At 41.0% G+C, this 12,804-nt stretch overlaps 1 protein-coding gene across 3 annotated transcripts in view; it reads right to left on the reverse strand.

Moving 5' to 3' along the window:
* Nucleotides 1-12,804, reverse strand: part of si:dkey-122a22.2 — a 38,316-nt gene that overhangs the window by 21,259 nt on the left and 4,253 nt on the right. For 2 of the 3 annotated variants that reach the window (XM_047360495.1, XM_047360496.1), the window contains exons 6-7: nucleotides 12,478-12,594; nucleotides 4,801-4,875 (exon numbers count right to left, since the gene is read on the reverse strand). In XM_047360495.1, the coding sequence (XP_047216451.1) occupies nucleotides 4,801-4,875; nucleotides 12,478-12,594 (192 nt within the window). The remainder of the gene's footprint in view (nucleotides 1-4,800; nucleotides 4,876-12,477; nucleotides 12,595-12,804) is intronic. The other variant, XM_047360497.1, reaches the window with a different exon arrangement.

Genomic DNA, 12,804 nt, shown 5'->3' on the forward strand with positions numbered 1-12,804 from the left:
GTCAATGCCACACAGAGTTCTAGCCGCAGACACATCTCTAGAACAACTGTTAAGAGGAGACTGTGTGAATCAGGCCTTCATATCCCCGACTCCAGTGTCTCTCTGCCGGGCTTTTTAACCATAGGAGCAGACAGAGATTTAAAGAGGAGCGGCAAATGTAAAGGAGGTGGACTGGCAGTACTTGTGAACAACAGATGGTGTAATCCAGGACATGTAACTGTGAAGTGTCATCTCTGCAGTTCAGATATTGAACTGTTGGCAGTAAGTTTTCATCCATATTATTTACCCAGAGAGTTCACCAGTGTTATTTTGGCAACAGTTTACGTTCCACCTTCCGCTGTTGCCGACATTGCATGTGATGCCATCAGCTCAGTTGTTGCTAAGCTACAGACACAAAACCCCAGTGCTTTTGTCGCAATTTCTGGTGATTTTAACCATGCTTCACTCTCTGCTACACTTCCAACGTTTCAACAGTTTGTCAGCTGCTCTACCAGAGAAAACAAAACATTGGATTTGTTTTATGCAAATGTCAAGGACTCATACATCTCTATAGCAAGACCTCCGCTAGGCAAATCAGATCACAATCTTGTTTTTCTCTGCTCGAAATATCAGCCCCTTGTTCAGAGGCAACCTGTAATAAAGAGGACTGTGAGAAAATGGTCACAGGAAGCTGAAGAAGCTCTGCAAGGTTGCTTTGAGGCTACAGACTGGGACGCACTGTGCCAGCCACATGGAGAGGACATCAATGCCATGACTGAGTGTGTAACCGACTATATAAACTTCTGTGTGGATAACATCATCCCCACCAGAACCGTGAGATGCTTCCCCAATAACAAACCTTGGATCACCAGTGACCTGAAGGACCTGCTTAACAAGAAAAAAAGAGCCTTCAGAGAGGGAGACAGAGAATTATTGAGGAGTTTACAGAAGCAACTTAAAGTCAAGATAAGAGACAGCAAGGAGGTGTACAAGAAGAAGCTGGAGAGCAAGCTCCAGCAAAACAATATTAGAGATGTGTGGACAGGGATGAAGAAGATCACAGGCTTCAAGCAGAAGGATGATCAGACCGATGGAGGTCTGGACAGAGCCAATGAACTGAACACATTCTTCAATAGGTTCAGTTCAGAAACAAGCTCAGCATCCTCCTCTCCTGCTCACAGCCAAACAGACATCCCACCCTCCTTTGACCCACAGGACCCACACTGTCCAGTAACACCTCACATTTTTTATCTTCCACCTCAGCCCTAGACCCTTCTGCTTCTACATGTTTGCCATCAACCATATCAGAAGATGCTGATGTTTCCTTTGCTTTCCCCTTCCACCTGTGTGTCTCAAGAAGTCAGGTGAAGAAACAACTGGAGAGACTGAATAGGAATAAGGCTGCAGGTCAAGATCATGTCAGCCCTAGAGTCCTGAAGGCCTGTGCAGAGCAGCTCTGTGGGATTCTGCAGCACCTCTTCAACCTTACCCTAGCCCAGAAGAAGGTTCCGGTGTTGTGGAAGGCCTCCTGTCTTGTTCCGGTACCAAAGAAAACTCACCCATCAGTCCTCAATGACTATAGACCTGTTGCCCTGACATCTCACATCATGAAGGTCCTAGAGAGACTCCTGTTGGCCCACCTGAGTAAGCAAACAGTAAACCATCAGGACCCCCTTCAGTTTGCTTATCGCTGTGGAGTTGGAGTTGAAGATGCCATCATACACCTGCTTCAACAAAGCCACTGTCATCTGGACAAAGCCAGCAGCACTGTGAGGATCATGTTCTTTGATTTTTCCAGTGCATTTAATACAATCCAACCTGATTTGCTTGTCAGAAACTACAGAAGACTCAGGTGGAGGCCTCAACAATCTCCTGGATCAAAGACTACCTGACAAACAGACCACAGTTTGTGAGACTGAAGGGTTGTGAGTCTAACCAGGTAGTCAGCAGCACAGGAGCACCACAGGGAACTGTACTCTCACCATTCCTTTTCTCTCTGTACACCTCAGACTTCCAGTACAAGACAGACTCCTGTCATCTACAGAAATACTCGGATGATTCTGCAGTCGTGGGGTAGATCAGAGATGGACAAGAAGCTGAGTACAGGAAGGTGGTGGACCGCTTTGTGGCATGGTGTGGAAACAACCATCTTGAACGTGACTAAAACAAAGGAGATGATTGTAGATTTTAAGAGAAACAGGAATAAGTCAAAAACTATTTCTATCATGGGAGAAGAAGTGGAGGTGGTGGGGGAGTATAAATACCTCGGTGTTCACCTGGACAACAGACTAGAGTGGAGATGCAACTGTGAAGCCATCTACAAGAAGGGACAGAGCAGACTGTACTTCTTGATGAAGCTTAGGTCCTTTGGTGTTTGCAGCAAGATGCTGCATATCTTCTATAAGTCTGTTGTGGAAAGTGTGATCTCTTCTACCATCATCTCCTGGGGAAGCAGTATCAGAACAAGGGACTTAAAAAAGCTGAACAAGCTGATAAAAAAGGTTGGCTCTGTTCTGGGGACTCCTCTGGAACCTCTGGAGATCATTGTGGAAAGACGGATTCTTCATAAAATGAAGAACATTATGGAGAACCCTGAGCATCCTCTTCATGAGTTTGTTGTACAACAACAGTGTCTTCAGTCAGAGGCTTCTTCAGATCTGCTGTAAGACGGAGCGCTACAGGAGATCCTTCCTGCCCACAGCCATCAGCATCTACAATGGCTCTCTGAGGAAACCTTCATTCCCTTTGGGATTAATAAAGTATTTTTGAATTGAATTTGAATTGAATGGTAAAATAGCTGCTAGGAAACCACTGCTGAGGACAGGCAACAAGCAGAAGAGACTTGTTTGGGCTAAAGAACACAAGGAATGGACATTAGATCAGTGGAAATCTGTGCTTTGGTCTTATGAGTCCAAGTTTGAGATCTTTGGTTCCAACCACCGTGTCTTTGTGCAGCGCAGAAGAGGAGAACAGATGGACTCTACATGCCTGGTTCCCACCATGAAGCATGAAGGAGGTGTGATGGTGTGGGGGTGATTTGCTGGTGACACTGTTGAGGATTTATTCAAAATTGAAGGCATACTGAACCAGCATGGCTACGACAGCATCTTGCAGCGGCATGTTATTCCATCCGGTTTGCTTTTAGTTGGACCATCATTTATTTTTCAACAGGACAATGACCCCAAACACACCTCCAGGCTGTGTAAGGGCTATTTGACCGAGAAAGAGAGTGATGGGGTGCTGCACCAGATGACCTGGCCTCCACACATAGTTTTGATGCCTTCAGTGTGAAGCTACAATATTTATAGTCATGAAAATAAAGACAACACTTTGAATGAGAAGGTGTGTCCAAACTTTTGGTCTGTACTGTATACATACATACATACACACAAACACACACACACACACACATACATACATACATATATATATATATAGTTTTTTAACAAAAGTTGTGCAAATAAGCCCATTTTGTTTCACAGCAGAGTAGCTGACTACTCTGGCTGTAATGTTTTCATTGTGTTCATCAGAGAGACAACCTGGGGAAGAAACTGTCCCTGTTGGTGAAAGTCTAAGCTGTTTGTTTCCAGGATGTGTGGGTTCTACAGAGATGTTAGCTGTCCTTTTCCTGAACCTAGACCTGTATAGAGGGAAGGTCAGTTCTGATAATCCTCTCTGCAGACCTGATTGTTCGTTGCAGTCTGGACCTGTCCTGCTTCGTAGATGAGCCAAACCACTAGGCTATGTGCACGGTTTAAGGTTCTACACCTGTTGTTGATAGATCACTATAAAATTGGACTGTATGTTAATTTGCATTGAGAGAACTAATCATTTAGGATGGATTTTTATGCCAGATGTGAATGCCCATGTTTATAGCTGTCCACTTATAAATAAATCAGCTAGGACACATGCAAACTAATGGTCTAAACATCACCAAACATACGCTACTGGGGACCTGACTGCCATTTTTCGTGAACTAACAGAGTAAAGCATGTGCAAGCACTTTCACACTGACCTGATGTGACACTTGTTTTATTTTATTATAATATTTTCAAATGGGAGAACCTGCTAGTGCAAGACAACCACTGTACTGATCTGGGTTGCATTTTACAACAAACCCTCAACAATGTGCTTTAGAGATGTGTTTATCGTGCACCCATTGATGTTATGCTGTCAGTGAAATCTAAAAGCTTTCAATAATTTGCTAAATTATACACTTATAACAAAAACGCAAGTGGTGTCAAGCCACTTAACAACTACATGGGACATGCTGTACTTGTTACCAATCAGAAACACAGTAAGTGTTTCATAACTGACATTTCAATCAACAGTCCTCCTCTGCACTCTCATGTATAAGTACAAAATAATGAAATACGTGCTGTGACAATGACTACCATTTGACATGAATCATGCTTTGCAGATTAAAGCAGTGTTAATACACTTTCTGTAACCCAGTCCCAACCAATGCAACAACACTTTGTTCCCCACTCATCTGTCTTATGCCAAAAGACGACAGCCTGCTAATGAGGTTCCTTGGACTCTAATTAATCATGTTAATAAGCCCCACCCTGCAAAGACAATCAGATGCATACATGAAACATGGCTTCATCTCTGTGTCCATTTACGTTATTTCAAATCCTCCTTTTCTTGTTACATCATCCTCTTTTCTCACTCTTCCATGGCTCTTACTTTGTTTTTGCAACCCTCCTGGGTTTCTGCCTTTTCATCACACTTCCTTCTCTTCTTCCCAATATTTATTCTAAGCTCCTTCACCCTTAACCTTTTCCCCTATCATGGATGAAGATTTTCCAATGAACTCACCAGTACTCCTTCCATTGGTCTTCTTCGAAAATATCCTCTGGGATGGGATCTATCATCACCAGGTCTGAAACTTGCCTGAGGACAACAAGGACAAACACACTCAGATGAGGTAAAACTCTAACTTGACTCGACCACTTTACTCCCCAAGCCAGGCCATAATGAGCGTGAAATGGATGGGGCCATCCCTGCTGTCATGCTGCAGATTTCTCATTTTATGGCACCATACACTCTGAAGTAATATTTCCATTTGAAAAGGTTTCATTAACACAGCCCCCATTTCGTTCTCTCTCTTAACGACAGCAACACTGTGCCAAATAAAACACTAAATCTTTCATCCTGGTTCCAAGAGATTGACATGTTAATCACCAAGTTGTCAGAGAGGTGGGTGAATTATGCTGGATGATAGGGACATCTTCAGCTCAAAATCTGAATTTGACCAGCTTAGTAAAGCTAAGAGCATTTCAAAATCTTTTTTTTAAATATTTATAATAATTTAAGTTTGATTTGATCTTCTTTTAAAGCTAGTTAGAATCTCCAGTAATAAATATCATGCATTTTCCAACTTTTAATATGAATTAATGTAAATAATCAAGGAATTTAAAACAATAAAGGTTCAAAGAAGGGTCCAACCATTTGAAATATAGTTGGGGAAAACATAATTTAGCAAAATCTTGACTAAAACAACCTGTTTTTGTATACTTGAGTATATTTATACAATTCCTGAATCACATGCACTCTTCATAATGTATTTATTTACTCACCGATGATATCTAGAACACATTTGATGTCCAAACCAGAAGACCTTTAAAGCAAAATGTATTTCTTGTTTATGCAAAATTGACTTTTTGGTCATTTTTATACTTCCATTTGGGTCTTAATGCTTCCACACTGTCCAAATGCAAAAGAAAAAACAAACATGCAGCCATCTTTCGGCTATAAATGAATTTTTTCTAGAAAACGTGCGGTTTCCAAAGCAGTGTAATAGTGACGTCACAATTACACTGGCACCTATCTACATTACCCGAGTACTGCCCCTGACTAGCTACTGAAGTGAAGCTCCACCTACTTGATTTTTTAGTAGAGGATCACATCTCGCCGGCTAGTTTTACCTTGAGCGCTTTATAATGGCTGAGGTGTTATAATCTCATTATCTGAGAATGATTTTGTGCAATAAATGCAATTAACATGTTTTGTATAGCCCATAGACCTATCCCAAATGTTTAAAAGTAAGTATAATAGGTCACCATTGAAGCCACACATTTGAGCCAGTGGACCACAAGTGAAGTACACCATTTCGCCAAACGTATTGGGTCACACCACCAAATCAATGAACTCCAGTGGTCCAATCACTTCCATAGCTGCAGCTGTATAAAGTTTGATGTGGAAAAACCTCAACCTTCTTGAGCACCTTTGCAATGAATTAGAGCTGAGGCTGCAGTTCTTCTTTTCTCATCTTACTATGAACACACTCATAAACCTTGTGTTAGATGTTATGTTGCAATCAGAAGGTTATTCAGCAACATTTACGCACACCATCCTCTGAAATTTTTTTACTAGCATCTTAAATCTGCAAAAAATCTAAATATGAAATACTACAACATCCAGATTCAGTGTGATTCATACCATCTCAAGATGACACAGCTATGCCAGACACCTTCACTATTTTATAGGTTGACGGGTTTTTTTCTGAAAGTGAATCCTTGACAGGAAAATTACAGTTACTACAGTGATAACTCTGACAGCCTTCAACCGGTGGAACTGCACAAAGTTCTGACATGGAGCAGGAAATATCTTAAACAATGAAGTCAACAAAACAAGCTGAGACAATATAAGATTGTACAGAGGTATACCCAGGTACCCCAGAAAGTTTAAATAGAATCCAAACATGTAGCCTGGAAATGTTTCAAACAAGACAGATCTATATTAAGAACACACAGAAACAGAGGAACATTCTCTTACAATCAGTCTGTTTCTGGCTACGGAAAGACAGTGAAAATTGGTTCTTTTGTGTTTTGGTGCTAATTCAATTACATTTAGTTCAGTTCAATCCAATCAACTTTATTTCCCCATGTGGAGCAATTAAAGGCATTAGGCCGTTGGGGAAAGAAAGATAGAACTTACAACCTAGGTAAGAAAGTGGTTCAGAGCTTCAAGTGCTTGGGTGGTGCATCTAAACAACCTGGAGGTTCAGATAACAGACAGTACAAGAAAGAGAGCAGAATACTTTCTATGGAAGTTCATATCTCTTAACCAAGGTAAATGTATCAAGTTGTCAGCCCTGCTGACCTTTCAGCAGGGCAGACCTAGGCATCAACAATTTTATCATGTATTGACAGAAAATCAAACATAGCTTTTAGCATATTATGTCAAGACAAGGTAAATACATCCATATTCTAAAGATTTTGTGATACCATTGGTGTGGGATAAGACTAGACCTGTGGCTGGAAACACTTATAAGTGCCTAGGAGCAAAGTAGTTAAATGTTTGTTAAAAGGTCAGATCTCAGGTGGTCTAGGCACTACATAAGGACAAGATCAACACTTGCTTGTAGGTTAGGGTTGGTGGAGATATCTGTGATTTCGTAGCAGGCAGACATTTTGAAGAGTAGCAAAATATTTGCTTTTGTAATTGCTGCAGACTCAGAATGAGTGACCTTGGTGTCCCACTTGCAAAGCATGTAGAAGTCTTTAACTTTTATCATAGGTCCTCTTCAACTATGAGTGACAGAATCTAAAACAACAATCCAGAAAATACCATTGTGTAATTTTTAAGTAATTAATTAGCCTTTTCTTGCATGACAGGTATTTGATTCATCAGAAAAACAAAACTTATTTGTTACAGAAAACTTTGATTGCAATTACAGATACCAGACGTTTCCTGTAGTTCTTGACAAGGTTTGCACATACTGCAGCAGGGATTTTGGACCACTCCTCCATACAGATCTTCTCCAGATCCTTCAGATTTGTCGCTGGGCAATACGGACTTTCACCTCCCTCTAAAGATTTCTAATTGGGTTCAGGTCTGGAGACTAGCTAGGTCACTCCAGGACCTTGAGATGCTTCTTATAGAGCCATGCTGGAAGACCCAGCAACGACCCATCTTCAATTCCCTTAATGAGGGAAGGAGGTTGTTGGCTAAGATCTCCCGATACATGGACCCATCCATCCTCCCCTCAATACGGTGCAGTCGTCCTGTCCCCTTTGCAGAAAAGCATCCCCAAAGAATGATGTTTCCACCTCCATGCTTCAAGGTAGGGATGGTGTCCTTGTGGTTGTACTCATCATTCTTCTTCCTCCAAACACGGTGAGTGGAGTTTAGACCAAAAAGCTCTATTTTGTCTTATCAGACCACATGACCTTCTTCTGCTGGCTGGAGCAGGGAGACCTTGCGTGAGCTGTAGGATTTTAATCCATGGCAGCGTAGTGTGTTACTAATGGTCTTCTTTGAGACTGTGGTCCCAGCTCTCTACAGGTCATTGACTAGGTCCTGCTATGTAGTTCTGGGCTGATCCCTCACCTTCCTCATGATCATTGATGCCCCACGAGGTGAGATCTTGCATGGAGAACCAGACCGAGGGAGATTGAGCATCATCTTTAACTTCTTCTATTTTCTTATAATTGTGCCAACAGTTGTTGCCTTCTCACCAAGCTGCTTGGCTATTTTCCTGGAGTCCATCCCAGCCTGGTGCAGGTGTAATATTTTATCCCTGATGTCCTCACACATTGAGTGATTGAGTGTGTGGACAGGTGTCTTTTATACAGATAATCAAATACTTGTTTTCCCCAATGTATTTCACTTTGTTTTTCTGTGACTATGCTAGTCTGTATCAGAACCACAGTGGTGCTTCTGTAAACATTTGTCTTTATTTCTTCTTACAGATCTTTATTATGACTGAAAGAATACTTTGCTTTTGGGGAAAACAGCTTCGCTAATCTTAAACTGATAAGACTTTGCTCTCTGGTTTAATCAGCCGCATACTTTTTCTTCCTCTTCAGGAAGATATAAATAATTCATTTAAGAAGGCATGGTTTTGAATGATTGGCACCATTATTTAATTTTTCAATCAATGTGATGGTAATGGGTTTTGTTTTTATGAATTGTTGAGTCTTGATGACTGTTATGCTTTACTCTGTTTTTTACCTTTATTTTAAACTTTGTATAATATTGTTTGGTTTGTTGTTGTTCTTAACCAGAAGCCCGACTAGTCACAAGCATTACAAATTAGATTATGCTAAATCTGTTCAAGCTTTTCTGTTGACACTCGTCTCTTTAAATTACACCTAACAATCAAAAGAAAAATAAGCGCTTTATTTGAAGAAATATTTTATGGGTCTCATAATGATAATACATACAGTTATTATTTCCTTTGAAAAATGTTCTAAATGGGAGCAACCCCAATCACACCTACTGAAGGAATGTTTACAATGGAGCAGCATGCGAAACACCTCTGCTCTGATTAGTTGATCAAACTCTGTGGGCTTCTGTTTATCCATCCACATTGTGAGAAATGACCACAGGTTCTTAATGATATTAAGATGTAGTCATGGATCCTACATTTCTTCATACCAATCTATTTTATCCCAATACTGTTGTTTTAAATTCTGGATCTAGCTGTTTCTACTGCTGCACTCACACCTACCGTTAAACCCAACATTAGCCGATCGCTCACAGATTTAGGCCTAAAGTAATAATTAAACTGTACCATGTTTTTGACTGGAAGCATTATTAATGTTTTCAAGCAGCCCAGCCAGAGTCCTGGCTTAAATCTGACAGACTATCTAAAGGGAGGAAGCAAAGGATTTAGGGTGATGGGAAGAATGCCTTCCAACCTCTAAAGAGTTTGGGGCTCAATACAAATGATAAACCTTTAAAGCACCATCTGACCAGCAATTATAAGACGGGTTTGGTTGCCATAATGCCAATAAATATTTCTCCGTTGATTACTGAAAAAGGTAAAACTATTCAAAAGTCAATACTCCTTTTACATTGTTATCAGAAACAAACTTCTTGATTCAAAAGAATTATGGTAAATCTAAGTTTGCCAGGGCTATGAACAATTTTGTGCTTGATTGTATCGACTGCCAGTGCTGACCAAGCTCTGCAGTGATGTTAACCATCCACTTCTTAGTATGAGACTGTACATTGAGCTACCTGGATACTCTTAATGCCTGTTCATACTCTGCAAGAACCAATACATTTGTTTGTTTCCTTGAGGCAGCAAAAAGAAGAAAGTTTGATCTGGCCATGACATTTCATACTGCACTAAAGTATAAAAACCCTTGGATGTCCTCACAGGGCCCTCGCACTAATGCATTGGTCAAGCACTTTTATGCATTAATCACGCACTCCTCAAATTCCTGACCAATCATATAATAGTTGTCAGACACTGTGCAAGAATAAAAAGCTTTTTAGGAGCACATCTCACCCTTTTAAATAGCAGTTTGATCATTAGAGTGATACACTGATCTCCCTTTGACTCTTTCACAGGGTCACCTTCAAAGTGTTAATTATCAGGGCAGAAATACTGAAAAAATATCTCATGACGAAGTAAACTTTTTAAGCTAAAAAAGCCCTCTGCACTGACATGAAGTGCATTTAAGGAGGCCTAGAGGCATAGATTGCATAGCAATTGGAGTTGTATCAGTTTGATTATGTTTTTTGAATGTGAGGGTTTATGCAGAAAAAATGATTTTGTGTCACGAAAAAGCAAAGTATACAATCAAACATGTTGTAGATCATTACAATATTGGCAAAACAAACAAAACTAATTCAGTAAAATCATTGGAAAATAATTAATTTTAATTTACATAAATGTTGCATGTTGGACCCCGGCAGGGCTGCACTTTGTCACCCGTCCTCTTCAGAACTTTTATGGACAAGATTTCTAGGTGAAGCCAAGGACCAGAGGGGGTCTGGTTTGGCATTTTGCAGATGACGTGGTCCTGTTGACCCCTCTAGCCAAGACCTACAGCATGCACTGGGGCGGTTCGCAGCCGAGTGTGAAGCGGCTGGGATGAAAATCAGCTCCTCCAAGTCCAAAACCAAGGTTCTTGACTGGAAAAACGTGGCTTGCCCTCTTCAGGTTGGAGGGGAGTTCCTGCCTCAAGTGGAGGAGTTCAAGTATCTTAAGGTTCTTGTTCACAAGTGAGGGGAGAATGGAGCAGGAGATTGACAGACGGATCGGTGCAGCTACTGCAGTAATAGGGACACTGTGCGGCAAACCTCTAATAAATTAATTCACAGACATATTTGTCATTTTTGCTGTCAATATTAATTTGTCAATTTCTAAGCTGCAACCGTTGTGAGTTACATCAAGCGACACAGTTAAGAAGCTGTGTTTACTCTATGGTGTACTGAAGAGCTGCCCAATGTGCGCACCGATGGCGGAGGGCACAGTCCACTGTGGACACAGCTCTGCCCTCCTGCGCAATGAACTGCAATACGATATTTTTACTAAAGGCGAAGCATGATTTTGTCTTTGCCTCACTGGTCCGTCCAAAACATAAAGCATCTGCTCGCAGAACAACTTGAAACTCATCCTTCTGCTTGCGCAATTACGCACTCAGAGGTGCCCTGCGCAGATGAACAGAGAGGGGAAATCATCTCGTCAGGGCAGAGGCTGCGATGAAAAACCTGCTGCTGTGAATAGTAACAAGGAAGGTTAAAAAACTGTAACAGTCCAGAAAAGCCGGAGTTGAACAGAACAGAACAGAAGGACAAAATCAGCAACTGGATCATTTATTATGGTGCAGCGCAACAACCCTGCATGTTTAAAGCAACAGAGCTTTTATTCGCTTTCCCTTCAGATCCGCTGGGGGCAGTAGCAGGCAGCCAGTAGTACACGCAATTACTTCATTAAAATAGGGTGGTCTGCACCTCTATTGCACGCACAATCTTTGAAAATCTCATGCAACACACTCACCTTGCACACACTTGCACTGCCATACTTGCACAATGATCACCTGCACTGTTGTATTGCTCTTGCATCTTATACTGCTCTATATTTACTCTCACTCACTTAAAACTGTGCACATATATTTATATTATATTGTAGATATGTTTATACTGTTTAATTTGTATTGTATTGCACTGACTACGCCAAAACAAATTCCTTGTATGTCCAAAAACGTACTTGGCAATAAAGCTTTTCTGATTCTGATTCTGATTCTATTGCACGTGCAATTTTTTTTTTGTACAAGCAATTTTAGCACCCCCTATTTGGGATCTTTTGAGATTAGGGCCCATGTGTAATATTCTGAAAACAATGCAAATTGAAACCACAAAAACTGAAGCAAGAATGCAAAACACAACACAGGTTTCACTGCCAGGACTTTTGGAAGAGACTATAAGTTATCCGCTATTGTTGCAGACTGACTCAAAGTCCTTTAGAATGTTGTCATAATGTAAAAGGATTACAGTTCATAGGGAAAAGCTAAAAACATCTAATACAATTAATCTGGCAATTTGTTTGGAGGTTATATTTAGAGAACTACAATACCCATCAGTCTTTATTAACCTTGTTTGGCGCATAGTCTTTCCTCTGCCCACGCTGAAACATTCCCTCAGGCAGTGAGCGGCATTTTCTCAACCACAGAACACAGTGGACACTATTTGTTAAAAATATATCTGCATTTTTTTAGCTAAACATTACATTTGTTTCCATGCTGGAAGACTCACACATCATGAATGTGGCTGTAGAACCGGCTGTTGAGCGCTCCGAGCTCTGAGCCAACGAGTATGAAGGGGGGGGCTATCTCTGCAGCCTGAAGGAGTCGATGCAGATCATCCACCATCCTGCAACACATTACACTCATCAGTCTCTGCAAACTGGGCCAGGAGGCCTATAGGTGCACCCAGGTGGGCCCAAGGTTACCCGGCATGAAAGATGGATACAACATGCCAATAACCTAAATCTAAATAGAAAGAACCAGGAAGGGTAAAAGGAGTAAGGTGTCATCACTAGAAGTAAAACAAAAGCAAAAAAATAAGGTGCAGCCTTCTGTT

Source organism: Girardinichthys multiradiatus, chromosome 3, assembly GCF_021462225.1.
Source record: "Girardinichthys multiradiatus isolate DD_20200921_A chromosome 3, DD_fGirMul_XY1, whole genome shotgun sequence".
Lineage (NCBI taxonomy): Eukaryota > Metazoa > Chordata > Actinopteri > Cyprinodontiformes > Goodeidae > Girardinichthys > Girardinichthys multiradiatus.